At 42.3% G+C, this 27,137-nt stretch overlaps 3 protein-coding genes and 1 long non-coding RNA gene across 4 annotated transcripts in view; 3 read left to right on the forward strand and 1 right to left on the reverse strand.

Moving 5' to 3' along the window:
- Positions 1-7,212, forward strand: part of TIAM2 (TIAM Rac1 associated GEF 2) — a 111,954-nt gene extending 104,742 nt beyond the window's left edge. Inside the window, 7 exon segments of the mRNA XM_024747918.1 lie at positions 724-842; positions 2,046-2,154; positions 2,771-2,829; positions 3,550-3,655; positions 4,593-4,680; positions 5,058-5,212; positions 6,588-7,212. Of these exon segments, the coding sequence (XP_024603686.1) occupies positions 724-842; positions 2,046-2,154; positions 2,771-2,829; positions 3,550-3,655; positions 4,593-4,680; positions 5,058-5,212; positions 6,588-7,180 (1,229 nt within the window). The 3' untranslated portion in view covers positions 7,181-7,212.
- Positions 7,213-7,767: 555 nt separating this feature from the next.
- TFB1M (transcription factor B1, mitochondrial) overlaps positions 7,768-27,137 on the reverse strand; it is a 59,764-nt gene continuing 40,394 nt past the window's right edge. The window contains 3 exon segments of the mRNA XM_024747922.1: positions 7,768-7,837; positions 7,840-8,030; positions 11,009-11,136. Of these exon segments, the coding sequence (XP_024603690.1) occupies positions 7,809-7,837; positions 7,840-8,030; positions 11,009-11,136 (348 nt within the window). The 3' untranslated portion in view covers positions 7,768-7,808.
- LOC112401600 (uncharacterized) lies at positions 8,027-13,740 on the forward strand. The gene is made up of 3 exons (XR_003003605.1): positions 8,027-8,308; positions 8,674-8,774; positions 12,273-13,740. It is a non-coding gene; the product is annotated as an uncharacterized LOC112401600 (long non-coding RNA).
- On the forward strand, positions 21,997-25,930 carry CLDN20 (claudin 20). Its single transcript, XM_024747923.1, has 2 exons — positions 21,997-22,085; positions 25,126-25,930. Exon 2 carries the CDS (start codon positions 25,222-25,224, stop codon positions 25,870-25,872), a length of 651 nt encoding a protein of 216 aa, XP_024603691.1. The 5' UTR covers positions 21,997-22,085; positions 25,126-25,221; the 3' UTR covers positions 25,873-25,930.

Raw genomic sequence — 27,137 nt, forward strand, 5'->3', positions numbered from 1 at the left:
AATTAAAATACCAAATCAGAAGAACAAAGTATGAAAAATAGTGAATTTGGAGGTGACTTGAAATTTTCTTTTTGCCTTGGATGAAATCATTTTGTCCCTCACATGCCCACGCATAAATGCAAACAGCTACTCTGGCAACTGGGCATTTACAGAGGCTCTTGCAACTTCTTGTTAAGAAAAATTGTCATTGATCACTATTCCAGTAAGTGGTCCAGGAGGAGAGGCAAAGTTTAAAAGCAGGTATGCTGTGGCCAGTCAGCCTCGGATTTTAACTCTGGCTCCACTCCTTACGTCTGTCTTTGGAAGTCTGGCAAAAAAACTGAAACCCTCTGCACCTGAGTTTTCTCATCTGTAAAATGGGATTGATAACAGGTCCTACAGTCATCGAGTTATTGTGGGGATTAAATGAGATGCTTCACATAAATCGCCTCATAAGACACGCCAAATAGAAAGTGCTCAATAAGTAGCTCTTATTATTAGTGATACTTTTTACTTGTACTCTGCCTCACTTCAAAAAGAATTTGAGGTGGAAGAGAACTCTGCTCTTCTCCATTATTGTAACTAGATTACCGTGGGCTGCTCGCATCATATTCGAATGCTGCTGCTCTTAGTAAGAACTGGTCTCGGATTCTGGCTTGAATCTTGAACCTTTTCGTTATTGCTGTTGAGTAGGATTGCAAACAAACCAAAATTATAAAATAAATATGATTGCATATTTTGCAGAAGCACTAAAGGCAATGGAAAAAGTAGCAAGCCACATCAACGAGATGCAGAAGATATATGAGGATTACGGGACGGTGTTTGACCAGCTGGTAGCAGAGCAGAGCGGAACAGAGAAGGAGGTCAGTAGGACTTCCGGATTCTGAGAGGCTGAATGCCTGTGACCACCGGGTCTGGAGGTCACCTGTTAGGGATTTCGTGCGGGAGAAAATGCCTAAAATTTTCTTTTTGATCTTATAATGCTTATAACAAGCCTCACAACTTAGGTATAAATGTAACATAAAATTGATTACATTGGTTTAAAAATATAACCTTATGTCCTGTTAATATCGTATTAAAAAAAGAAATATCACTGAGGTCGTCTCTGTACCTCTTCCTCCTTTCCCGTGGAGTGTGAGGTTAAGACAGATCCCAGAGGCTAGAACATAAATGGAGAGCTGGGGCTGGTGTGGGTAGGATGGATAAAGGCAGTGGCAGTCAGCATGTGGAGAGAATTAAGAGCTTTTTCCCGGGCTTCCCTGGTGGCGCAGTGGTTGAGAGTTGGCCTGCTAATGCAGGGGACACGGGTTCGAGCCCCGGCCCGGGAAGATCCCACATGCCGCGGAGTGGCTAGGCCCGTGAGCCTCAGGCCGCTGAGCCTGCGCTCCGCAACGGGAGAGGCCCGCATACCGCAAAAAAAAAAAAAAGCTTTTGTTTTTTTCTTTTCTAACCTCAAATATCGGTGCTATCTCCTTACTTATAAAAGTAGTTTAAGTGGAACATCACAATTTCTCTGTTTTTCTTCTCTGGCTGGATTACTAAATTTAGAATTTTGAGTTTTAAAAAGCCTACATGTAAGAAGTAATATAATTTAAGTAGAAAAAGACAAGAACAGAAAACAGCTGGAGTTTAGTTTTTTTTTTTTTTTTTATTACAATCAGTTTCAACGTTGGTACCTCTGCAGGCCTAGTGTGCTTTTGGGATTAGAGGTGGTGAGTTGTACTAGGTCTTGGATGAAATGTTAACAAAGGCACTTGGGATGAACCTTGACACTGGGGTGGAAGGAATGCCATCCCACAGCGCAGGAGGCGTGTCTCACCCACAAACAATGTGTGCACTGGAGCAAAATGCCTTCACGTTTATGGTATTTTTCAAACAGTTTGATGCTTAGCTCATATTTTCAAAATCGCCACTATTTAAGGCCGCATGTTTACAGGAACCATAAAAATCAAAGTGAACGTACTTGTGTTTTAGCAATAACCATATATGTGTGGTCCCTCTCTCATATGAGACAGCCTCCCCCCAGGGTTTCCACGTCTTCTTGATCTCCCGTTTTTGCCATTTAGGTCACAGAACTTTCAATGGGGGAACTTCTGATGCACTCTACAGTGTCCTGGTTGAATCCATTTCTGTCTCTAGGAAAAGCCAGAAAGGACCTCGAACTCACAGTATTCGGTCAGTACTCCATTCAAAAGAATGTAAACTTAAAAGAGGCTGTCAAGAATGAAGAACCTGCTAAATAAACCCAGCTAACTCGTGATTTCCAGAAGGACTTAGAATCATTGCTCTAATGGCTTTGACTTAACATGGACAGCTTCCAACTCTTTAGAACTCTTGCCCTACATACTCATGATCTCCTCCCTTCTGCTGCTTGGCTTAGTGGATCTCACCACGTGCTCCGGGAACAGATCTCCCCGAGGCTATTTTGAAATCTGCTATCTTAGTAGTTTGCTGCACTTCAGAATGTCTTAATTCTCCCGGACAGCTGGGAGAGTGGGTATAGACCGTGTGTGCTCACTGAGACGAACACACATGTCCTCAGCTTTCAATAAAACAAAACAGGAATTCAGAAAACAAAACGCCAGGATCTCCTTCAGATAATGGCTCTTAAATGAGCAGGTACCTCTGCATAATTCAAATGTGAACAGAAGGAAGTACCACTTGTTCACTCATGTCAGCATCGTGGGATCTTGTAGAGCTTCGTTCTATTAAAATATTCAGCTACAGTCCAACCTTGGGAGAGTTTGTATTAAATAATGAGAGTCTTTTCTTTCTCTTTTCCTTTCTTTAGTTTTTAAGAGAGCCGTCATATTGGTTTATAAAGAAAACTGCAAACTGAAAAAGAAATTGGTAAGACATGAATTAACTTTAATTAAAGCTATCTTTTCATGCCTGTTATCCTCCTGTTGTTGAACTGGGAAGCCTGCTAAGGATGAAGGCCTCACTGAGCGATGCGACTCAAGGTGTTTCTTATCCTCCCCACCAAAGACGTCTGTTTTAAAAGAAGATGTAGACAGGGGCTTTCCTGGTGGCACAGTGGTTGAGCGTCTGCCTGCCGATGCAGGGGACACAGGTTCGTGCCCTGGTCTGGGAAGATCCCACATGCCACAGAGTGGCTGGGCCCGTGAGCCATGGCCGCTGAGCCTGCGCTCCACAATGGAACAGGCCACAACAGTCAGAGGCCTGTGTACAGCAGAAAAAGAAGATGTAGACAAATACCCATGCTGGGCCCTACAGAGAAAACCAGCTTTTCTATCCCTAAAAATGGTCCACGTTTTCTCCATACACCTGAGTCTGTGTAATTTTGGGTTTTTTTAGAGGTAACATGGGGTCATGGAAAGCTTGCTTGTCATTTTTGCTTAAAGATCTAGAACTTTCTGCTTCCCAAAACATGACTCTGCCCTGTCCCCAATCCCTGAGAGCACACCTGACCTGATCCCCTTTTGCATCCTGAGCCCCACACGGTGGCAGGTCGGCACCAGGGTGAGCTCACAGCTGCTGTCGTGCGCGCACGTGCCCGCGGGAGCGAGCTTGCTTTAACACTGTTCTTGGTGGGCTCTCACGTTGCAGCCGTCGAACTCCCGGCCGGCACACAACTCTGCTGACCTGGATCCGTTTAAGTTTCGCTGGTTGATCCCCATATCCGCGCTTCAAGTCAGACTGGGGAATACAGCAGGTAATTGTCGTGTGTCGTACAAGTGCCAGAATAAACATTTTAAGGGAATTTTTAAACTGTGGAATGAAAAAGTAGCAAAGAACCTGGGAATAATTTTTGGTATTTTATTTTATAGGCAAGGAAAATGAGGACAAGAGAGATTGGAGAAAGTAAATGCCAGTGGATGGCTTTTCTTTGCCAAATACCTCTCTTTATTGCTTCCTTATTTTCACTGTCGATGGTTTTCAACATTTTTCTAATATCCTAGTATTTCTAATTATTTTAATAACTTTAGGGATGATATCTATCTCTAAAATTTGTTAAAGAAACAAAGGTCCACAAATTTAAATTTTTACAAATTTTGATACACCGGAAAATTTCCTAAGATTAAGCTTTATTACAGGTGATATAAAAAATTTTTTTTCCACTGTGGAAAATGTTCAGAGATCCTTTCAGAATAACCCTGTCCTGGTGACAGTACCTCTACCTCTGGTTAAGCAAAGGACCAACAGGCTGAGGCCCGCAGTGACGGCTGGGCCCCTGTTCAGTCTTCGTTGGAAGTGCTCATGTTTCCTGGACCATGACTGAGTTTGGGGCTGGCCTCCTTTACCTCAAGAGCCTGAGCACATCCTACCGTTCCTTCTAAGGAACGGGGTTGAAAAATGGGATCCATTTAACCTCTTTCCCAGAGAGATGGAATCCAGGGTAGGGCGAGAGCACCAAGACGGATAGGAAACCTCAGCAGGAAGTGTACAAAGTAACTACAACGTATTTAACTTCTTGTAACTATTTGTGAAAGTCATACATAGGAGGAGCCACACCAGAAAATGATGAGAGTCAGGATGGGGAATATTTAACTCTTTAAAAAGTTACTAAAATTGTGGTTTTTAAGCTTCACAAGTGTCCTTTACCACAGCATCTTTGGCAAATTTGCGGCCCCTTGTTTCTTTTTACACAGGGACAGAAAATAATTCCTTATGGGAGCTGATCCACACCAAGTCAGAAATAGAAGGACGGCCAGAAACCATCTTTCAGTTGTGCTGCAGGTATTACTGACTTCCAAAAATTAAAGCCAATGGGCATAAGACAGAATTATGTTCTCTTAAAAGTGGGCTTATTTTTAGTGCCCTCCTAAATTTTGATGACTTCAGGATCACACCCACCCTCTCCAAACTGGCAACTGCGGCTCTAGGAGAATATACATTGATTAAACATACATCCAAACGTTAGTGCTTGAAGGAAGTTAAAAAGTGATCAATTCTCGCTCCTTTTGTAAATGACGAGAGACCGAGGCACACAGAGGCTGGGTGACTCGCTGTCAGTCTGTGCTGAGAGCAGTCACGTGCCACGGGAGGGCCAGGAGGCTTGGAACGGAAGCAGGACCAGACAGCAGACACTACAACATGTCTTCTCTCCCCGCCAGTGACAACGAAAGCAAAACCAACATTGTCAAGGTGATTCGATCTATTCTGAGGGAGAACTTCAGGCGTCACATAAAGTGTGAATTACCTCTGGAGAAAACATGTAAAGATCGCCTGGTACCCCTCAAGAACCGCGTTCCTGTCTCAGCCAAATTAGGTAAGAACTCTGCTAGCCTTGGGTTTATTCAGGAAAACACGAGGAGCTCCTCTGCAAGGATGTGTGCTTTCAGGATAGAGCAGCAGGTCATCGCTTTGTAACTCATCAGCAGTAGCTTCGTAAGCTCTACACCAGACACCCGATACACAGGGTGACATGAGAATGTAGCGGCAATTTTATTTCCTTTTAAGAAGCCTAAACATGCTCGGTCCCAGACCTCCTTTTATAAAACATAAGCACCCCCAATCCAAATCCTTCGTCTTTCACCTGCGGACACAGTCTGCACTTACCGTCTTCTGTCTTTCTTCCGCTGAGAGGTACAGGAGTCAAGGGACTTCGTTGTGCTCATTGCCGCATTCCCGGTGCTCAGAACAGTGCAAGGCCTCTAGAAGGTCAACACTCAGTGAATTAAGGTCAAGAAACCTAATGCTCGCTAATGCTCATTCTTAATAAGCCCACAGGTAAACATTCCAAATCATGCTGTTCTTCAACTTTCTGCCCGTTTTTAAAATGTCAGCTTAAATTTTTAGAACCTTCTTTCTATGTTAACTATTTTGTTAATATCACTGATCTATTTTTTTTAGTCTTACAAAGTGTATCTCTTCTTTTTGGTCACAGTTTGACCTCCTCAAATTTACCATATATTTTCCATTTTTTCCTCTACTGGAGGAAAATAGCTACAGCCATTAAAAATACACTGTTGTCTGCAGAAACACAACTGAGCTCCCCCTTTCCCTTCTACCCAAGAGAAAGGAATTATACGCACGCACACACACACACGATTCAATATTCATATTAAATCTCAAAGTTGGCTAGAAATTCCAGCAGAGACAGTCCTCATGAGAGAGAAAAAGCATTTTTGTACTTTTAATTGAGCAGCAAGGGAAATGAACCGGTGAGAAGGTGGGCAGAGAAATATGGTGATGTAATCTTAGTTCTCAAACTACAAAGTACTTTAGTGAAAGAAAGGAACCTAGATTTTATTAGCAACTGACTTTTAAATTTATTCATTAGCAAGAGCTAATTTATTCATTAATTAGCTGTAAAACTAACTTTTAAATTTATTCATTGGTAATAAGAAGCCTAGCCTTATGATAGTTTATAGCTTATTGTTCTCAGTAATTAAGCTCTGGTAATTGGTCCTCTAAAAAATGCCAAATTCCAACTTAAAATTTCAAATAAACATAAATAAAAAATGTCCATATTTGCAGTATCTACATTTTTTTTTGCCCAAGTCCCAGGATAGTCCCAGGATTGAAGTGAGGTGATAAAATTGTAATTAAGATGTTAAATCTGATAACCCACAAGGCAAAAATGAACACATTGTGGAATCGGTTCCTCTATCATAAGGGAAAATGTGCTTTTCTCACTGCAGCTTCATCCAGGTCCTTAAAAGTCCTTAAGAATTCCTCGAGCGAGTGGCCCGGGGAGCCGGGCAAGGGCAGCTCGCTAGACTCGGATGAGGGCAGCCTGAGCAGTGGCACCCAGAGCAGCGGCTGCCCCCCGGCCGGGAGCAGACGGGACGCCCAGAAACACCCCCACGAGGGCCTGGCCGACTTCTCCGACAGTCTCATCAAAGAGAGCGACATTCTGAGCGACGACGACGAGGATGACCACCAGGCTGGGAAGCAGGGCAGCCCTACCACAGACATCGAGATCCAGTTCCAGAGACTGAGGATCTCGGAGGACCCGGACGCCCGGCCAGCTCAGCAGCCGCCCGGCCAGGACGGGCAGCCCAAGCTGGTCCGGGGGCACTTCTGCGCCATCAAACGCAAAGCCAACAGCACCAAGAGGGACAGGGGGACTCTGCTGAAGGCGCAGATGCGTCACCAGTCCCTGGACAGTCAATCGGAAAATGCCAACCTTGATCTCAGCTCCGTTCTCGAGCGAGAATTCAGCGTCCAGAGCTTAACGTCGGCTGTCAACGAGGAGTGTTTTTATGAAACAGAGAGCCATGGAAAGGCCTAATACAGGTCAATCCAGATATGGGTTAAGTTGCTGGTTTCACTTTTAAACTGGGGGTAAAATGGAAATTGCAGAAAAACTATTCATTATTGGGTTTTGTGCAGTATACATTTTCCCACAAAATCGTTGTAAAGATTTAAGTTATTTTAATTTATTGTGGATCAGAAAACTAGATTAAACTGGTCAGAATCTGTAAATTACTTAGTTTGTATCCCTTTTGAGCAGGTATCAAAATGACGACTTAGAAACCTTAAGATGAAACTGCATTCTAATTAATTTATGTGGAAAAGGGTGGGGAAGTTGTGATGAATAGCTTTTCTGGGCATTTTCTTTGAGCTCTTAGGTTCTGCTTTATTTAAAGCATATTTAAATTATTCTAATGTGGGTTAGGGGTACAATGTGCAGGTATTTCATTTTTGTAAGGTTGTAACAGATGCTGTTTATACTAAACATGTCATATCTATGCAGTATATATATTAAAAGAAAGCTTGTACTGTACCTTACTTGACGATATTTATTCTCTTTACCAAGCTGTAAAAGGGGAATAAGTCACACCTGGGGAGCACACATAGGAGAAGTTCAACACTGTGAAAATCAACATCCAGTCGGCTGCCAGCCCCTGAAGTAGCAGCTACAGTCTGTAACTCTCCTTGTCATCCCCTTTTGCTTGAGTTCTTCTCTGAAATTGTAAGCAAAGAGGTGTGGGTCTTCATCACACATTTTTCGGTATGCGTCACAGAGGCTCTTAAAATGTAAGACAGAGAGCTGGGTGGGTCGAAGAGTAGGGTCCACATCTGCCAACTTTAACAGTTTCCCAGTGCTTTCTAATCGCTGAGCTTCACGGAATAACATTCTGAAAGGAAGAGAAAAATGTCAGAATTCTACTTAAATTCTGCCCATCATCATGCTTCCTTCTACCCTCATTTGAAACCGGCATGGTTCTGACAACTTTGCAGAGGCTTTTCTTCCACCCCCTAGAGCCCTGCAGGACCCCGAGCCAGTGGAGGACTCTGCTTACGCCACCAGGCAACAGGTACGAACCACCACTGAAGGCACAGTTAATCGGACCTGCACGGTGTGTCCACATGAGAAAAGAGTTTCTAAAGCTCAATCAATACATGTATCTTGAAGGTAAATTTTATCATATGCTCAGTTGCATTCTTAAAGAAACATAAGTTTGCTGTGCCTCACATTTTAATATAAAAATTGCATATTATTTCTGGTGAACTTTTGATTCTCTGTAACTTGAACTTACCAGCCTTTGGACCTCTTCATCCCAAAAGAATGACCTTTCTTTGCAAAGTTAGAAAACAGTTCATGTGAAACTAGAAAGCTATTTTCCTCTTTAAGATGTTTGAAGCATCTTTAAAATTGATTCAAAGTATACATTTTAAATTTCGTCTAAATCAGATCATTGTTTTAAAATGAATAGTACAAGTGACTGACTGACTGAAATATTGCAAAGCTACACCTGGATTTTATTTTCTTCTCTCAAGTCTCAGAGGGCTCGGAAGACATCGTGGCGAGAGGAGACTGACTTTTTCTTACAGGCTGATGGTCCCCGCAACCAGGAGCTGCGTGTCCCTACATTCTCAGGGTGAGCTGACTGAGATTGCTGAGTTCACTTTCATGGCAAGCAGGGGTCTGATCATAGTTTCTAACTATGATCTGGGACTGATGTGTGGTGTGGTGTGACTGAAGGACACCAAAAGGTCAAAGTGGGTCACAAGATTTGGTCCGTTATCTGCATAGGGGTCTGTGCATGTGAAGTAAACGGGGCCCATCACTTAGCTGGGGGGTTGTCTTGGAAACACTAGGGCCAACTCCGGGCTCAGGCCAATTCCAGGATTTCTACAAGTAGGACGTACTTTCTGTAACTTTTTCCCTCCACGAATCAGGGCTATCATGTACAACTGTACGGGTCACACCCTGGTGGAATCCAGCTTGTGTTTCACTTGCCAAGTCGTGCATCCTGGTGGGCCGGGTGGGGTGCTGCAGCATAGCAGGGGGGGCCTTCATCCTCATTAGCACGAGGATCGCTGGTGGCATCTCTGTCCCCAATTAGAGAAGCAGGAACGCTGCTGACGTATGAACACTGGACTAACTAGAGCCAACAAACGGCAGGCAGGGTGAGGTTTCTTCCATCAGCCCTCTCACATCCTCAAGAGCGTGCTTTGTGGATTCCAGTGGATTCAGGATACAGCTGTCTAGCTGTGCCTAAAGTACTTTCATGTGCTATAGGGACCCTTCACGAATGAGAGAACTGAAATGGAGCTATTCTTAGAAAATAAGTACGGGCCACTGAAGCTGAACCCCCTTAAACAGCTAAAGTTGACTATATTAGATGAAAATCTTTTAAAAATACACATACACTTTCCTGCCTTCGTACACAGACTGCAGTTGGGCCTAATTACCCACTTTCTAGGCTGTCACCGGATGTAACACGTTGCCGCGGTGACTTCAGGGCCATCAGGCCGCAGACTCTTAGGCTGCCTTCTCTGTCTGGGCTTCTGGACGTACCTCAGGGCCTGGCCAGAGCGGCGCCCACGGCAGAACACAGGAGCCGCCGCTGAATGGAAATGTGCTCATGTGGATACTTCGAGCCACTGTCTTGGCTACTCAGAAGTTATATTTGCTTCCTTCTTCTAAGTACGTCTTTAAAAGCTTCAAGAGATAACAACTGGATGGAAAGAAAGCATTTAAAACCCACTAGCTCGTGTGATGGTAGGAAATACATATTTGGTCTTTGTCCCAGGTTCTTGAGACAGAGCTGCTAAAATCTTTGGAATTTCCTGAGTTGCAGGGGTGACAGGAGCATCTTTTGTTACTCGTAACAAGCCCCTTTCAACCACATCTGGGCTCTGTGCTAATGCGGCGACTCCTGGTGGCCCCTGGAAAGCTTCAGGACGGGGAACAGTGGCAAGAGGAACCAACCACGTGACTGAAGGATGGACCTCTCTCAGCTCCACTCCTGGAAAACTGAGCTCCATCGCCAAAGGCCAGTGATTTAATCAATCCTGCTTAGGTAATGGAGCTTCCATAAAACCCCCAAATGATGGGGTTCCGAGGGCTTCGGGGTTGGTGAACACACTTGAGGTGCTGGGAGGGTGAGAAACCTTGAGAGGGCACGGAAGCTCTGTGCACCCTGCTCCCCATATGACGCCCTGTGCCTCTCTTCCATTTGGTAGTTCCTGAGTTATAGCCTTTAAAATTGATACATGACAGTGAGTTCTGTGAACCATTCTAGCAAATTACTCAACCTGAAGATGAACGGGATCGTGGAAATTGCCAATTTATGGCTATAAATGCAAGTGGCAACCTGGAACCCGCTACTGGCGACTGAAGTGGGGACAGCCTTGCGGCACCGGGCCCATAAGCTGAGGCGCTGCGCTAATGCCAGGTAGTGAATGACCGGACTAGAATTAAGTTGTAGGACGCCCAGGTGCTGTCTGGAGCATTAGGGAGTTCGTCGGTGTTGGGGAAAACACCACACATTTAGCGCCAGAAGTGTCGAGACTGAAAACAGTTCAGATGGTCTGAGTCCTGAGTGAGGGGTCATGACCTCCCCAGTACAGGCTCAGTATAAACTGTGTGATGTCAGTTTTAGTTTGTAACGATCAAACCAAACAGAACCTCTCGGTGGCATCTCAGGTTAAATCAACATTTTGCTTTCTCCTCAGTGGCCATGAAGGTTTGTTCATCACAGGATCTGAAGTAAGAGTAATATTTACAGGCAGGTTGAACAATCATAAAAACAGAGTTCTTACTCCTTGAAGGTGTCTGAGGAGTTTGTAAAGAGCGCTACTGAAAAGGAAGAGGAAGCGTTCTTACCCAAGCCCTCGATGGCAGTATTTCCTTCGGAACTGAAAGGCATTCTGAACGACTCTCTCCACCAGCCTGAACGGCTGCTCTATCCTCGGCCGGGTCAGGGGGGTGAAATGCACCACCCCCGAGTCCACCTTCATGGTCAGAAAACAAACAGTTTACTGCCTGGTACAATGTATTCAACGATCTATCTTTGTAGGACACAGGAGAACAGGTCGTCAAGAGCATGGTTTTCACGAACAGCCCTTTATGTGGACTTCAGTTTCGTGTTCTCCAGGCACGTAAGACGCTACGCTCGCATCTGAGCTGCCGCAGAGAGCTAGCTCACGGTTGGCTGCATCTATTCTATAATGACATCCACTAGGCCTGTGCTTGACAGTCACTTAATTTTAGAATGCAGCTTTACAGTGGCCTTTTAAGATCAATCCAAATAATCATTAAAGTCAGTAGGCAGATAACAGATAGCATTCGAATATTTTATTTAGCTTTTGAATGAGCAGAAGATAAGCTGCAGCCGCAGTTCTGACTCTAAGGCTGGACTTCAAACCAGAGAGACACGGCAGATGGGCCTCCAGGGACCACTCAGCACTGAACTCCCCGGAGTGTCAGAGGCACTGATTAACCAGCTGGACTGAACTCATACCCGTCTGCACGGCCACATAACCTTCTGGTAGCGACTTTAAATGCCCCAAGAGGCACGGGCAGGATCCAAATAGAATGGAAACCACCAAAAATATTACTGTTTAAGTGTCAAGCTGCTAGCCGGTGGCTGAAATTCTTTATCAGAAAATAAAACTTTTCAGGCATATCTGATAAGAGATTTATACCCTGCCCTATTCTAAAAATGGACTCATGGTGATTCACAAGGATATATTCAAAATAACAACAGAAAAATACTGAAAGTAAAGACTAACGGAGAAACGGAGTCAAAGCAGTTATCGCCCACACAAAAGCCTGACAGAGACCGCGGACTAGGAAACGGGAAGTGCATTCATAATTTACAAAAGCTTTGGTCGCTAAGGGATTACTGCTAAACTTGCTACTCAGAACATCACACAGACTCTACAAAGGCTAAGCAAGTACAGCAATTTATGAAGTGTGGGTTGTACCACTGCTTTTCAGAAGGAACTCTGTATCTTCAAATTCCATAGGGGTTATCATGTTCTCTTGGGAGGACTCGCTCCTAAAGCTCGTTGTGGCTAAAAAATTCCTTAAAATGGGCCTGTAATATATGAGGATGGGGAAGTTTTTGTTTTGTTTTTGTTTTTAGGTTGGAGGGAAAATACTGGCATATGACGTGAGACCGTGTGGACGAGATGGACCAAAGATGGCCAACCGGGACGGGCTTCCAGAGGTGTGAGTGGCGTTTCTCCTGCGGGGTCTGAGCCGCCTCACCGCGAGCTGCCCCACCAGACCTCTGCCCCATCGTCAGTCACTGAGGCTGGCAAACGCTGGGAATGTTCTAAGCAGTCGAGTGAAAACTGCCAATGGAGAGGACTTTCCGCCTGAAAATGCTCCCTGAAATGCCCCTCGGCCTTCAGACTACTTTAGTGACGATTATACACCTTCGGTGGAAGAGCTCTTACTCCACTGCAGAGTGACCATCTCAACGTTCTTATTAAACTTTAATAGTTTTTCAAACTGTGTTCTATGTGTTCCTCCAAGTTCACTAACAAATAATTCCTGTGGGAAAGTGTTTTGGTTAAAAGGCCGGGACTTTCCTTGGACCATCACAAAAGCACCATGGAACAGGGTCCAGGGGTCCCAGAGAGGTTTGTGGTCAGTACAGAGAGGAGAGCCCCTGGAGAGCACATGCGGCTGGGGAACCACTCTAGGGAGGGATGAAAGATGCTTCACGTGAGAGCACTTCTGTGGAAGGGAAAACAGAAGTGAACTCAACTGTTCTAGACCATTCTCTTGACTTCGCCCCGCCCCTTTCCACCGTCTGCGCTCACTGGCATTCCTGTCCCACCTCTCGTGTTCCGCCAGCCCTCTATGACTCAGGTCCTCCAACCCTTTCAATCCGATCCTTCCAAGTTAGTCAGTCTGACAGGATTCTTCCACAGTGAGCAGCCTGCCAGTCTCCAGAGAAAATAATCTTTTAGTAAATTATGAGATAAAATTAAACCCTACCCAACCCTAAACCCATGAAATATTATCAAAACTCTAATGTTCAAATACTATTAAGACCAAAGGCACAAAAGCAGGGATAGATGCATTCTCCTTCCAGTACAGAAACTGCCACTTCTGGATTCTTTGGATTTAACATTGTGGCCTCATCTTTATTTGCCTGATTTTATTCCTTTGAGATACAGTTGATGTTTGCAAATACAGGCAATGTCTAATGTTTTTATTTAAATAAAGTTTTAAAACCCCGTATAGATACAGCAGCACCCCGTGTACACTGTAGCAGTAGACTTCTAAAGTTTGATTATAATTTTGATACCCAGTTAAGTTGGCTACTAGTGTCTTTCGGATAAAAGAAAATTTCCACTCAACAATCAAATAGTTACTATTTAGTGGAAGACCACATAAAACTCGGCGTCAAAAAGGCTCTTCCTGTAACATGTCCTGCTTCTCTGGGAAACCTGTACCACCCTGTCTTCTACTCCTGCCTCCAAACGCACTTCTCAGAGTTACTCTGTATGACAGAGCCCATTTTCTCTAGAACCACAGGAAAGCTGCTCGGTAACTATGGTAACATACAAAAATGCTTTTTACTCATAAATGAATGCTTATTTGAAATTACAACCATTATTTTTCCTTGAGTTTTAAGTCCATTAAACGGTTTGATTACAAAAAAGAGATCAGTACATAGGCACTAGATGCACTTAAAAATTCTAGTTTAAATGTTGCCAGCCCCTCTCCAAACTCAGCCTATCAGTATACCGAAATGACCTACTATGATGGCAAATTAGAGGGTTTATAGCGACTGTAAGTATTTGCCTCTCCAATCCACTATGAAGTCAGTGCTGCGCAAAGCTACGGTTATGCTTCTCAGCATGGGCAGCCCTGGCTGTGGGCAGGCTGCGGGCAGGTGTCCCATGTCCCAGGCCAGGATGTCTAGGACATGACTGGTTATGAGCTCAGAGCAGCACTGTGGGCTCACAAGAACTGGGGTAAGAAGCTATTCAATCTTAAATATTAGATCCTGCTAACTCAGACCTTGAATCAACATGGTACAGGGAACACCAAAGACGGTGCAGCCCAGTTTCTGACTTTGAGATGATCATAATATGCCAAAGAGCTCAGTAACTACCGTATGAAAAGGTACAGAAACAATACTGGCCATTGTCGAAGAAAGGGTCTTCAACAGCTCCCATGGTGTTCGAGACCATTAAAGGATAAGCCAGTGGAGAGGAAAAACGATTAGGAAGTTACAGTTTACTTAGCCAAGATATAACCATAACTGGGAGACCGTAGAAGGAATGATGAGAACAAAGAATGACTACAGGGAATAATCAGAAAGACTCCAAGAACAACACAAGAAGGATTCACAGTTCAAGGTGGTACTGTCTCAGACAGACTTGTGCAGACGGGAGTGGGAAGGGTCCAGCACCACCTGATGGAACACGGGGTCAGGAGTTCGGGAGAGTCACATTCAGTGTCAGGTGAGATGAGAGTAAGGTGAGCACGCTGGGGGATGCTTGGTTCCTCCACCCACCAGTGTCTAGGTTACTCCTCAGGGTCCTACGCCGAGCTAAGGACAGTCTCCATTAGAATGTCATGGGCCCTGCAGTTACAACTTCCCGCCAACAAGGGGAGCAGTCGCAAGTCACTGCTGCCTATGCTAATTATAAGTATGCATCTTGTAGAAAAACAAAGTCTTTACAAACATGCAGATCACATTTCCTAGAACTGTTTTATTCTGCCCATAATTCTCGTCCCAAGCCCAATTTAAGGACAGAATTTCCACTGTAAAACCTTACAACTCAAACACTCCAACAACATTCCATGTATTCCAAACCAAGGTATTCCATGAAGACTGACTGTTAGGACCTATAGTTCTTTCTTTAAAGTTTACAATTTGTGTTTGTTATTGAAACAATATTAATTTCTGCAGATGTTCCACCACACCTTTTGTCTCCCACAGATGTCTGAATGGTTTTTTTCTCTTTTCCTCCTTGGAATCATACAGAAAGAACCGATCTTAAACTGTCAGTGTTCCTCTCAGAGCACGAGCATGTAAGAGAATGACAGGGCGAGCTAACGGCACGATGAGAAACAAGCCTAAGAGGTGCCCAGGGTGAGGGGAGGGGGTGGAGAAAGCTTTTTACTGTGTATATTGTATATGTAAATATAGGTATGTATGTAAATTATGCCTACTAGCAACAACAACATGATGAATGAGCGTCTCTTGGTCCCAAGAAAGGAAACAATTTCAGGGATGTGAACACTTAATTCTAAACAAAGTACAAGAGGGACGAGAACTCACAAACGCTGGATTAGGATTTTCTGTTATCTTAGCCTGCAGTTCCCCAATGAGCACAGGGAAAACACCTTTCTGAAACCAGGACCTTTCCCACAAACCATGACTTCGGCGTCTGTGAAAGGGCGGCACCTGGAGGCGCCTGTGTTAACTGTGCCAGGACTGTGCCCCCCTCTGTGCGGGTGGGGGAGGTCCCTGCCAGGGGAGGAGCCGCGCTGTAGCAGCCCAGGGGGCGAGAGCGAGGGCCCGACCTCCGGTTTCTCATCCACAGTACAGGGAAACTCCTCGGGGACGGTTTCAATCTAAGCAAACTCACGAGGTACTCAACTGCTGCCGCTATAAATATTACTATTAGGAAAACATTGATAAACAAATATGGATGCAAATACATTCATTCATAATGAGTCGTAACTACCAAAGAGACACTCAAGTTGACTAGTCAGTACATCCCCTTCCTATAAAAACCACTTAACAAGCTCTGTTATGCTGAGAGGGTTGTGCAGAGGCACGGAATGGGAACAAACTCATACAGACGATGCTGCAATCGTCACTGGCCACTCACTGGCACAAGGTACAGGGTACCAGATGCTCCTAGGCCGTGTGCTCTCAGTACCCAGGCCAGCTCTCCATTTGCAGAGCTATTCTTTAAATGTGTTCATGTTGTCCAGCTCTTCCTGTTTCTGACTTGAAAGACATTGTGTCTTTTTAAAGATGAATGCCATAGCTACTGGATCTCCTCCTTTACATGCTGATTTTACTAGTTTAACTCATGGAGGTTTGGGGGACCTCCTATGTATGTAACTGGAGGTATAAAAATAAATAAGAGAAATGATTAAAACTGATGCAAGCTCTCTAATTTGGCAACATCACAAAGTCCACATGAACCCACCCAGGACCCTAGAGTGTGGGCAGGGACTGAAATGTAGGAGACCCAGTGGGCAGAGAGAGAAGAGTCACAGGGAAGGAAGACAAAGAGGAAGACGGGAAGAGGAGGAGAGAGGGGTGAGCTGAGAGCCAGGCCCAGACGAGGGGTGTTCAGCCCACTATCTGAGATACTACCAATAAGTGAGGACGTTTTTAAAAAAATGTCCTGCTCTTCAAAATAATGTGCAAAGAGAATGCAGTGGTGAGGCCACAGCAGATACATACTTACATTATTTACGAGGTTGAAAAAACTAGGCTGATCTGCCAAGTGTCACCACAAACTCCAAGACAGTCTTAATATTCTAAAATAATGTGATAAAGACATAGAAAACAAATCCTCAAGATCCTTTCACATGAAGACATAAAAAGGAGCAACAAAATGTTGTCAAAACAAACGACAGAGCAAATGGCAGTGCAACCTACAAGCAGAAACATACACGACTTGCACAGAGCCATCGGAGCCAGGATGGCCTCTTTAGACATTTGGGGACACACAGCAACCAGAGAATAGCCATCATTTTTAACACGGTCCTCACTATAATCAACTAGTCTACAAACTACCAATTCTAAAAGATAAAGCCTTCGGGCAGCCTAAAGCATTATTTTAAAACTAAAGTAACCATAAAGATGGAGGAGGTAACGCACTGATTGTGCTCACAGCCGATACTGTTAATTTCCCACGATTGAGTAGGAAGAAAAACATTATTTTAAGATTAAGTCAATCACTTTAAATTTGTGGGACTGGAACAGGTAACTATCTTAATCTTACTCTGAACTTTAATTATTTTCAAGGTTGAAGAGAAAGCAAATGAGAAAAGACACTGTTTTTTTAAAATCAGAACCTTAACTTTTCATTGGAATTACGTGGGCGGCATTTTAAATACACAATGACTGGGCATCATCCCTGACAACGGAATTAAGAGCCACTGGGAGGGGCCTGGGCCTCAAGGCTTTTCTAAAGCTAGATGATGCTCACGTGCGGGCAGGGGTGAGAGACACAGGTCTGGAGAACCACTTCCCACAAAGGTTTGGTATTGTTATTACTTCTCAAATATTCAGTCAAACTACCGATTCTTTGAGAAGAAAAAGAAAAGCTTGTCTTGACTATCCAGAGTATCATCACTAAGAAAAACACACTAAGGGAACCACATGTAATTTTGTCTTAAAAACAGATAAATAAAAACATTTTAAAGAAAACAGATGGGACTGCTGAGTCATCGGCCAGCTACTCTGCAATCACTCATGGACTTGGCATGAGTGAGAAGCAAATGTTTATATGTAAAGTTACAGAGATGTCAGAGTTCATTTGTTTCCACAGCTTAATCCAGACTACCACTGAAAGGAACGACTCATTATAATGAGACTTAAAAACACATTCTGTTCTAAATGGGGGCAGGGCAGGGCTATGAGTGTATGAGGGTTCCAAAAATCACAGTCTTCTGGGCCTGAATCCCACATTCCTGCTACGTATATTATGGACCTTAGTCAAGTTATTTAACTTCTCTGGAGCTTAGTTTTCTCACTTGTAAAATTAGGATTTCTGTTATCTCATAGGCTTGTTTTAAGAATTAAATACCTCAACAGTACTTAGCATATAGGAAGCAGTTTATAAATGGTAGATATTATTATTACATCAAGATTATAAAGCTAAAGAGTTACAAAATTACTTAAAATGACAGTCTCTTAAAAAAGGACAAAATTATACTTTTAATCATGTAAAGGTAATGTATTATTGTTATTTTATATACTCAAAATCAGCTTCTGAATTCATTCAACAAATATTTATCATACTCGACAATAAGGCAGGCACCACTCCTGGCCCAGGAGAACCTGGCGATTAGCAAGACAGAAATCCCTGCCCTTGTGCGTTCACATTCTAGAGGTCTTCACCCAGAGCAAGCAGTAGAGGGGCTCAGACGGTAGGATACTTGACTTATTCTGAAGTTTAGAAACAAAAGGATTTGTTGATTGAATGGCTCTCGGGTATGGAATCAAGGATGTTTTTAAGATCCAGGGTCCACCAAATGGCAGGATGAGTCTGCCGTTAATGGACACTGGGAAACTGGGGAGAACTGGTGTGGGGAGAGTCAAGAGCTCAGTTCTGTCCCTGATAGGTCTGAGATGTCTATCAGTGACATCACACTGGCAGCTTGGACATATTCGGTTGGATGTTTAAAATTTTACAACTGTAAGATGCTACAGAAAAGCCCAAACAAACTTTTTGGCCAACCCAATACAAACCTTGGGTGTTTAGGGGGAAGGGCTAGAGAAGAGACACAAACTAAGGTAAAGATAAACAAAGAGTTATCTAGGGAAGCCTCTGAACTTAAAAGATTTAATTCTCTTTAATATCCACATTGGAAGTAGATAATAATGTCAATGAATTATATTTCTCTACACACCTCTACTTTCTAGCTCCTTTCTTATACAAGAAATTCTGCCTTCGGTTAAAGGCCTATAGTTAATGAAAGTTCTTTGCATTTCAGAAGTTTGCCTTTTTAAAACAGGCAGCTAATGTATTAGAAGATAAGTGTTCTCATCAAGGCAGAAAAATAATCAAAAAAGTTTCGAAAATAGCAATGCACATTAAAGCATGCTTAACCCATTTACCCTCGGCAAGCTACATTACGCTGGAGGTCAGAGCTGGGAGCAGACTGGTCCCCCCACCGGCCACCAGTCAGCCTCAGCACAGGTGAGTCTGCACGACAACCACGGCAAGGAGCAAAACAAGGCACTGAAGGGACCTGGTGGATTTCTTGCTACAGCAGTAGTAACAGTGCTGTTAGTGCCTGAAATTCAACTCTACTTCACTCAGTACTTAGACAAAGAACTGTTTATATATCTCGATGAACTTAAATAAGTAGGTTTATAAAGCAAAATTACAACACTATGGCTAAAAACACAAATCCGCAGGCATTAGATTTCTAAGAGGAGAAAACAATATGTATCTTGCTAAATGCCAGACTTAGAAAAGATGAAAACCAACTAAAAACAACAAAAAATCCAGAAAAATCCAGATAACTGAAACACGCATATTTTTTAACATCTTTATCGGAGTATAATTGCTTTACAGTGTTGTGTTTGTTTCTGGTGTATAACAAAGTGAATCAGCTATATGTATACGTATATCCCCATATCCCCTCCCTCCAGGTGGTCGCAAAGCACCAAGCGGATCTCCCTGTGCTATGCGGCTGCTTCCCACTAGCTATTTCACATTTGGTAGTGTATATATGTCAATGCTACTCTCTCCCTTCATCCCAGCTTACCCTTCCCCCCCCCCTTGTCCTTAAGTCCATTCTCTACGTCTGTGTCTTTATTCCTGTCTTGCCCCTAGGTTCATCAGAACCATTTTTTTTTTTAGATTCCATATATATGAAACATGCATTTTTATTATTCACTGCTTTTAAAGAAATGGCTAACATCTAACATGGCTATTAGCAGTTGTAAAATTTTAAACATCCCATCATAAAATTATCTTTTTCTCTCTACAGTGGCTATGAATGTACAGCTTGTAGAATTAACATTACTGAGGTAGAAAAAAAATGAGAACCCAAAGCAGATGAAGATGGAATATGTCTGTACCATTATTCATGGTCTAGAACCTCAGTGTTTGATTTTGGTTCATCTAATATTTTTCATCACATTATTTTGGTGTAATTTCTTTACAATGCTTTCTAAAATCTCTAATTTACTAAGTTATAATTGTTTTTAACATCTTTATTGGAGTATAATTGCTTTACAATGGTGTGTTAGTTGCTGCTGTATAACAAAGTGAATCAGCTATATGCTTACGTATATCCCCGTATCTCCTCCCTCTTGCGTCTCCCTCCCAGCCTCCCTATCCCACCCCTCTAGGTGGTCACAAAGCACCGAGCTGATCTCCCTGTGCTATGTAGCTGCTTCCCACTAGCTATCTATTATACTTTAGAAATCTTTCTCAGTGGAAAGATTAATAGAAGAAAATTCAGGATACCGTCCCCCTGCCCCCGCCCAAAAAAAAAAAAATACTTGTAGGTTTACTGCTCAGATTCTAGTCAACAGCTGTTGCTGGGTTTTCTTTTTATTTTTATCAAGATATATATAAAACTGTCTTTTGAATGTTTAGTTTGAAAGTTACCAATTTTGTGAATCTTGATTTCAGACAAGTCAGAAGCACCAGAATAAAACATATCCCCTCCCTCCAGGTGGTCGCAAAGCACCAAGCGGATCTCCCTGTGCTATGCGGCTGCTTCCCACTAGCTATTTCACATTTGGTAGTGTATATATGTCAATGCTACTCTCTCCCTTCATCCCAGCTTACCCTTCCCCCCCCCCTTGTCCTTAAGTCCATTCTCTACGTCTGTGTCTTTATTCCTGTCTTGCCCCTAGGTTCATCAGAACCATTTTTTTTTTTAGATTCCATATATATGAAACATGCATTTTTATTATTCACTGCTTTTAAAGAAATGGCTAACATCTAACATGGCTATTAGCAGTTGTAAAATTTTAAACATCCCATCATAAAATTATCTTTTTCTCTCTACAGTGGCTATGAATGTACAGCTTGTAGAATTAACATTACTGAGGTAGAAAAAAAATGAGAACCCAAAGCAGATGAAGATGGAATATGTCTGTACCATTATTCATGGTCTAGAACCTCAGTGTTTGATTTTGGTTCATCTAATATTTTTCATCACATTATTTTGGTGTAATTTCTTTACAATGCTTTCTAAAATCTCTAATTTACTAAGTTATAATTGTTTTTAACATCTTTATTGGAGTATAATTGCTTTACAATGGTGTGTTAGTTGCTGCTGTATAACAAAGTGAATCAGCTATATGCTTACGTATATCCCCGTATCTCCTCCCTCTTGCGTCTCCCTCCCAGCCTCCCTATCCCACCCCTCTAGGTGGTCACAAAGCACCGAGCTGATCTCCCTGTGCTATGTAGCTGCTTCCCACTAGCTATCTATTATACTTTAGAAATCTTTCTCAGTGGAAAGATTAATAGAAGAAAATTCAGGATACCGTCCCCCTGCCCCCGCCCAAAAAAAAAAAATACTTGTAGGTTTACTGCTCAGATTCTAGTCAACAGCTGTTGCTGGGTTTTCTTTTTATTTTTATCAAGATATATATAAAACTGTCTTTTGAATGTTTAGTTTGAAAGTTACCAATTTTGTGAATCTTGATTTCAGACAAGTCAGAAGCACCAGAATAAACAGATAGTCTCAATTAACTATCACTTACAAAGCACAGTCTAGTGAAAAATATTTCAGACCATTTCTTTAATCGGGGACATAAAATAATAAATGGTATCCTCCAACATAGATAAAAATTCAGAAATAAATTATAACTATGGACTAAAACATAATATTAAAAGAAAGTCTTTTTGTGAGCACCCAGATAATTCCTCCTCTGTATATGTGACACAGAAGCATTTTCAGCTTTCAGGTTTCGACAAATCCTGTTGTAACAACAGCTCCCTCCCACCCCTGCCTCTCTTTTCTGAATTTTCCCCCAGCTCAAAAAATGAGATGGGGAATCCGGTATTTATCTCCTGGCACCACCAGCAGTTTTCCCTGCTCGGATTTCTACATTGCTCTTCATTTGCTACTTGCAAGTTAACCTATTGGAGCTTCATCACTAATATTCAGAAGCTGTGAACTGAGCCTCAGGTATGTGGCTCCTCTGGGGTTCAACTGAAGACAACTGACAGAAGAGAGTTAAGTCACTGAAGGCTACTGACAAAAGGTATGGAAAACGAGAAGCTTCCACAATGCTTCGGGACCTAAATATAGATCTTCAAGTATAACTCGGTTTGAACTGTACATTGTAAATCTGTTTTTAAATACTAGATTTGATATAAATAAATCTTGTCTGGAAAACTGACTACATTTTAACGAAATCCAGTTCAGAATTTCTTTGGGAAATAGCTCATAAATTTAACATTATAGGTTCTGTTCTATATGCAACAGATTTTAGAACCACGAGAGAGTTCTCATTTAGAACTGTTTTCCATGCTTACTTTCACAGCATTTCACCACCATCACCACCACCGCTGAAACAAAGTATGTCTTTATTCCCTACGAGACAGAAATCTGAGAGAATAGGCCACAAACTGTACCATGCTTGTGGCTGGAGGGGGAAAAAAAAAAGATTTCACAGCAATATAGCTAAGATGCCAGTATATTTTTATAAAGGGGAAAGAGTGACCTTCATTTTGGAGAACAAATTCTTTCTGCATAAGTTCTCCATGCAGAAGAAAGCACTTAAAGTCCACTATTCAATAGTAAGTGGGCCCCATGCTAACTGAATGCAATGTCTTATTGTTTACGCGGAGTTTGGCCATCTGTAATTTATCACTGCCAGCACTTGTTAATTAAGATGAACAAGCTGTCTCCAAGTCTGAATTACACTGGAATTTATAAAATGTATTGGTTAATGGGAAGAAAAGAGTTATAATTGGGAAGCTGAGCAGAGACTGATCAACACATAAAGGTTACTCAACCAAAAGAAAAAGAAAGAAAGGAGATGCTCGCAGGGAATGCTAACAGCAGTCTCGCTCTTGAAGAAGCCCTTAAGCCGAAAATGGTCCGGGAAGGCAGTAATTGAGTGAGCTGGCTGGAGTCTGAAATGTTAAAACCCAAACCTGAAAACAGCTATTATGAAACTATAAACATGTGCTTCATTTTTTTTTTTTCTAGAAACTAACTTTCGTTCTATTTTAGTCTCAGATATGAAAAGAAATTTGGAAAACAGAAAAAGAAGGAACTGTAGGATGACAGGCAAAGCCAAGGCACTTTGATGCTCAGAGTGAAACTGACTCTAAGAATTCAAAATCTCAGGGAAATCTCCTGAAACTAGAGAATTTACATTTTAAGATTATGAACAAAAATAGAACAATGGAATTCAGACAGCCCAGGATTTAAGCTCTTAGGGAATCAATGTTATGCCTGTATTAACTATACAACTGTATTAAAAGTACCACCGGCGTGGATTCACATCACTGCAGATACGTCACGAAAGCCAGGCATCAACCTCCCTGGCGAGTCTCTGAAGCTACGCCACTTGCTCATTTGCTCTATCAATTCCCTCTGGAGTCTTTTTTTCTGTGTGAGAAAGGGAGTGAGTGAGGGGATGGTTAATGGTGCTTTGTCTCTAGATGTAGCATTCTCCCTGCTTCCAACAGGAAGTACACAGGAGGATTTCACCCGGAATTGCTGTGGTAAAGGGGGACAAGGGTGCAAGGTGCAGTGAGGTGGGAAGAGGTGGGGAAGTGGGCACTGCCGATCTTGCCGCTGAGGTCTGTGTGGCGTGGGGCGATCTACTACCTAAGTGTCCTAATCTGAAACAACACTGATGGCCAAGATTACATCTATGGTTTCCTTCATCTCTAAGTTCCTATGAAAACAAATGAAATCGGCCTAAGGAAGGAAGAGAGAAAAAAAAAAAAAATCCAGATGTCATTAAATATCAAGTGTCACGTGACATAATATAAATTTTAGAAATACTAATAACAATGTCATTGTAATTTACTGAGTACTTTCTATGGGTTAGATATTGTTCTACACCCTTTAAAATTCTGTCATGTATATGAAACTCCATGATATAGATACTATAATCCTCCCTGCTGTCCAGAAGAGAGTACCGAGGCACAGAGAGGTTCTGGAAAGCCAAGATTTGACCCAAGTGCTTTAGATTCAGAGCTCATACTGCCTTTTGTGACAAATATATGAATCATGATAGAGCCATTCTAATACATCACTCAAAAATTCAGAAACACAAAAAGGTCAATATTGCTGTATTTCAGAAACCATTGTATTTTCCTCAAAGAAGGCAGTAAGTACTGCCTGATTAAAACACAGCACGTCACAAAGGAAGTACTATCTATTCCCTCTTACTAAACGGAAGGAAGGAAGGGAGGGAGGAAAAAAGTGTAAATTATTTTTGAATCTCTCTCATACAAATAATGATGTGGTTACTTCTGGTATGTATTTGCAAGATTCAATGTCACTACTTCTGAATCGTTTTGAATAACCGGTTTTGCAGCAGACTACTTCATTTGGGTCAGGGAACGATTCTATTCCCAACTAGAAAGGATCTCACATTCTCCTAAGCAAAAGACAGTGGCTTAATTGTTTCAGTTTTGAGTAAGCTGTACCTGAAGGGAAACAACTGCTCACTTAGGTAAGGATTTTGCAAGCTGGAAATTAGAGATAATCATGCCAGTGCCTTTGATTTCTTTTACTACTTTCTTCTCCTTCTTAAACAATTCACCTGGGCCATGTGAATGACACATGGGGAGTGTTTGATACATTTTTAAAAATAAAATCATTTTTTGAATGCTTCAAACTTTTCTAATATATATTTATAAATCCTTTTTAACAGGTGGGTTTAAACTATTCTTCCTTATTACCTATAGAGTATTTTAACTAGAAATAAGTTTTTAAAACCTGTAATACTATTAAAATTCTATATCAGATATCGTACAGCTGGCGTTCCATGTCTAAATCTCCTAACAAGGCACACAGACAACTTCAGCAGAGCTTAAATTTTAAATAAAAGAACGAAGTGGACAGCCCTCTCCTTTATGCCATGTATCAAGCACCACCCAACCAAAATCACTCAGGACAATGGCAGCCTCTGTGGGCCTGGTGTGAGCTTTTCTCCTGGGAAGCAGTGTCCTCACCCACTGCTGGGACCTATTCAGATGGGTTCTCAGCTCCCACTGTACACAGAAGTCTTTTTGTTTTTTCTTTCTTTCAACCCTGATTTTGTCTTCTTTCCCCAGCCTTTTGTTACCTGGTTCTCTACTGTACAGAAATAGCTACAATTCTGAGCGAGAGCCATCAGGATTTTCTAGGAGGACAAAGGTAACGGTGACGTTATGATCTCGGCGGGTCTCCAGCTCCTTGCTTTTGCCCTGGCCTTATCTGGGGTCTCTGGAGTGCTCATGGCCACCCTGCTGCCCAACTGGAAGGTGAATGTGGACCCGGGCTCCAACATCATCACAGCCATCGTGCAGCTGCAAGGGCTGTGGATGGACTGCACGTGGTATAGCACCGGGATGTTCAGCTGCACCCTGAAGTACTCCGTCCTGGCCCTCCCCACCCACGTGCAGGCCGCTCGGGCCGCCATGGTCCTGGCCTGTGTCCTGTCTGCTGTGGGGATGTGCACTGCCACAATCGGGATGAAATGCACTCGCTTAGGAGGGGACAGGGAAACCAAGAGTTACGCTTGTTTTGCTGGGGGAGTCTGCCTCATGTCTGCGGGGATCTCTGGTTTAATACCGACGGTGTGGTACACGAAGGAGATCATAGCCAACTTTGTGGATGTGACAGTTCCAGAAAGCAACAAACATGAACCCGGAGGAGCTGTCTACATTGGATTCATTTCGGCCATGCTGCTGTTTATCTCTGGCATGATTTTCTGTATAAAAAAGGATTCGGAGGTTTGGCTCCACCCATCCAAGCAGCAGCACGTCCCCACCACACAGCCAGAGGACCGTTCAGCATACAGCCTGAAGGATTATGTGTGAATAACTGTGTGACGCACATGACTTAAGTGCCTGCTGTGATTTCTGTCTTTATTTTAGATTAAATACAAGAATTGTGCTTACCTTTCTCTACAAAGAATGTAAAATACTTAAAAAATGAAGTTGTTCAAAATGCCAACAAACTTCGTGTACAATTTATCTGTTTTAGATGATTTTTCCATTATTGTTGTCATGTTTTATCTAAAGGTTTATAATGGAAAGAGGTTCTGATTCTATTAATAAGGCAATGGAATTGAGGGCTTTTTTTTTTTTTCCTTTTTAAGATAAATTGTTGATACATCTTCCTAACTGGTACTTCACTGGATTTTATAAAAGAGCTCCACTGCCAAGTATAAAAAGCACCTTGTCCTGGCGTTAACCCAGGATACCCTCTGCTTTTGCTCCCTTTCCTTGGCAACCCCACAGTCACCTGCTTCTGTTTTCAAGCCCCTCTATAGGCCTGCGCCTTACGACGCAGGGAGGAGCTGCCCGCTCCCTTCACAGGATGCCCAAACAGGCCACCCCAAGTCCCCACCTACTGTCATCTCCCCGGCTCTGTTGACATTTTAGGAAAAATATCTCCATATAATATGGCATTCAAAGATTAGGCAGAAATAAAGAAAAGAAATTGGTAAATGCTACCACAGCAAAGCAAAACCAAACCAAACCCAAACTGAAATCTCTAGGACTTGTAAAGCATCAAGTACAAGCTAAGTGAGAACATGAAGAGTTTGTTTTAAAATGGCTTAAGAACTGCCCTGTTCTGGCTGCTAAGAGGATTCTCCAGATTAAGTTCACTTTCCTCTATCGTTCTTGATTTACCCCTATCATTTAATATCGCACTGATTAGTATCTGGATGATAAAGGTTACTTTCAAGTTGTCATTTTTTTTTCTTTTAGGTTTGACTCATGTTAACAAAAATGTTTTTATAAATGAGCTGCTTCAATTGGTTAATGGATGTGAAAAGAATTCTTAAAGAATAAAAGACGCTTTAAAAGATGTTAAATTATGATATGTAATTCAAACACTTTATAAGAAAATAAAAATTGAATTTTCTAATGTGCAAAGGTAACATTGTACACTGTTGTTTCTAACAATTTATTCATTTACGCTTAGGTATTGTTCATAATACAGTGGTAAAGGGGAAAAAGGCTACTTCATTGTACATTAATAACTCATGAAGTGGGAAGTTATCTTTTATGTGAGTAAATAATTTTGGATTGTGCATACAGACCTACAGACTAAAATGTTTTATACCTATTTTATT

Source organism: Neophocaena asiaeorientalis, unplaced genomic scaffold, assembly GCF_003031525.2.
Source record: "Neophocaena asiaeorientalis asiaeorientalis breed wild unplaced genomic scaffold, Neophocaena_asiaeorientalis_V1.1 scaffold123, whole genome shotgun sequence".
Taxonomy (NCBI): domain Eukaryota; kingdom Metazoa; phylum Chordata; class Mammalia; order Artiodactyla; family Phocoenidae; genus Neophocaena; species Neophocaena asiaeorientalis.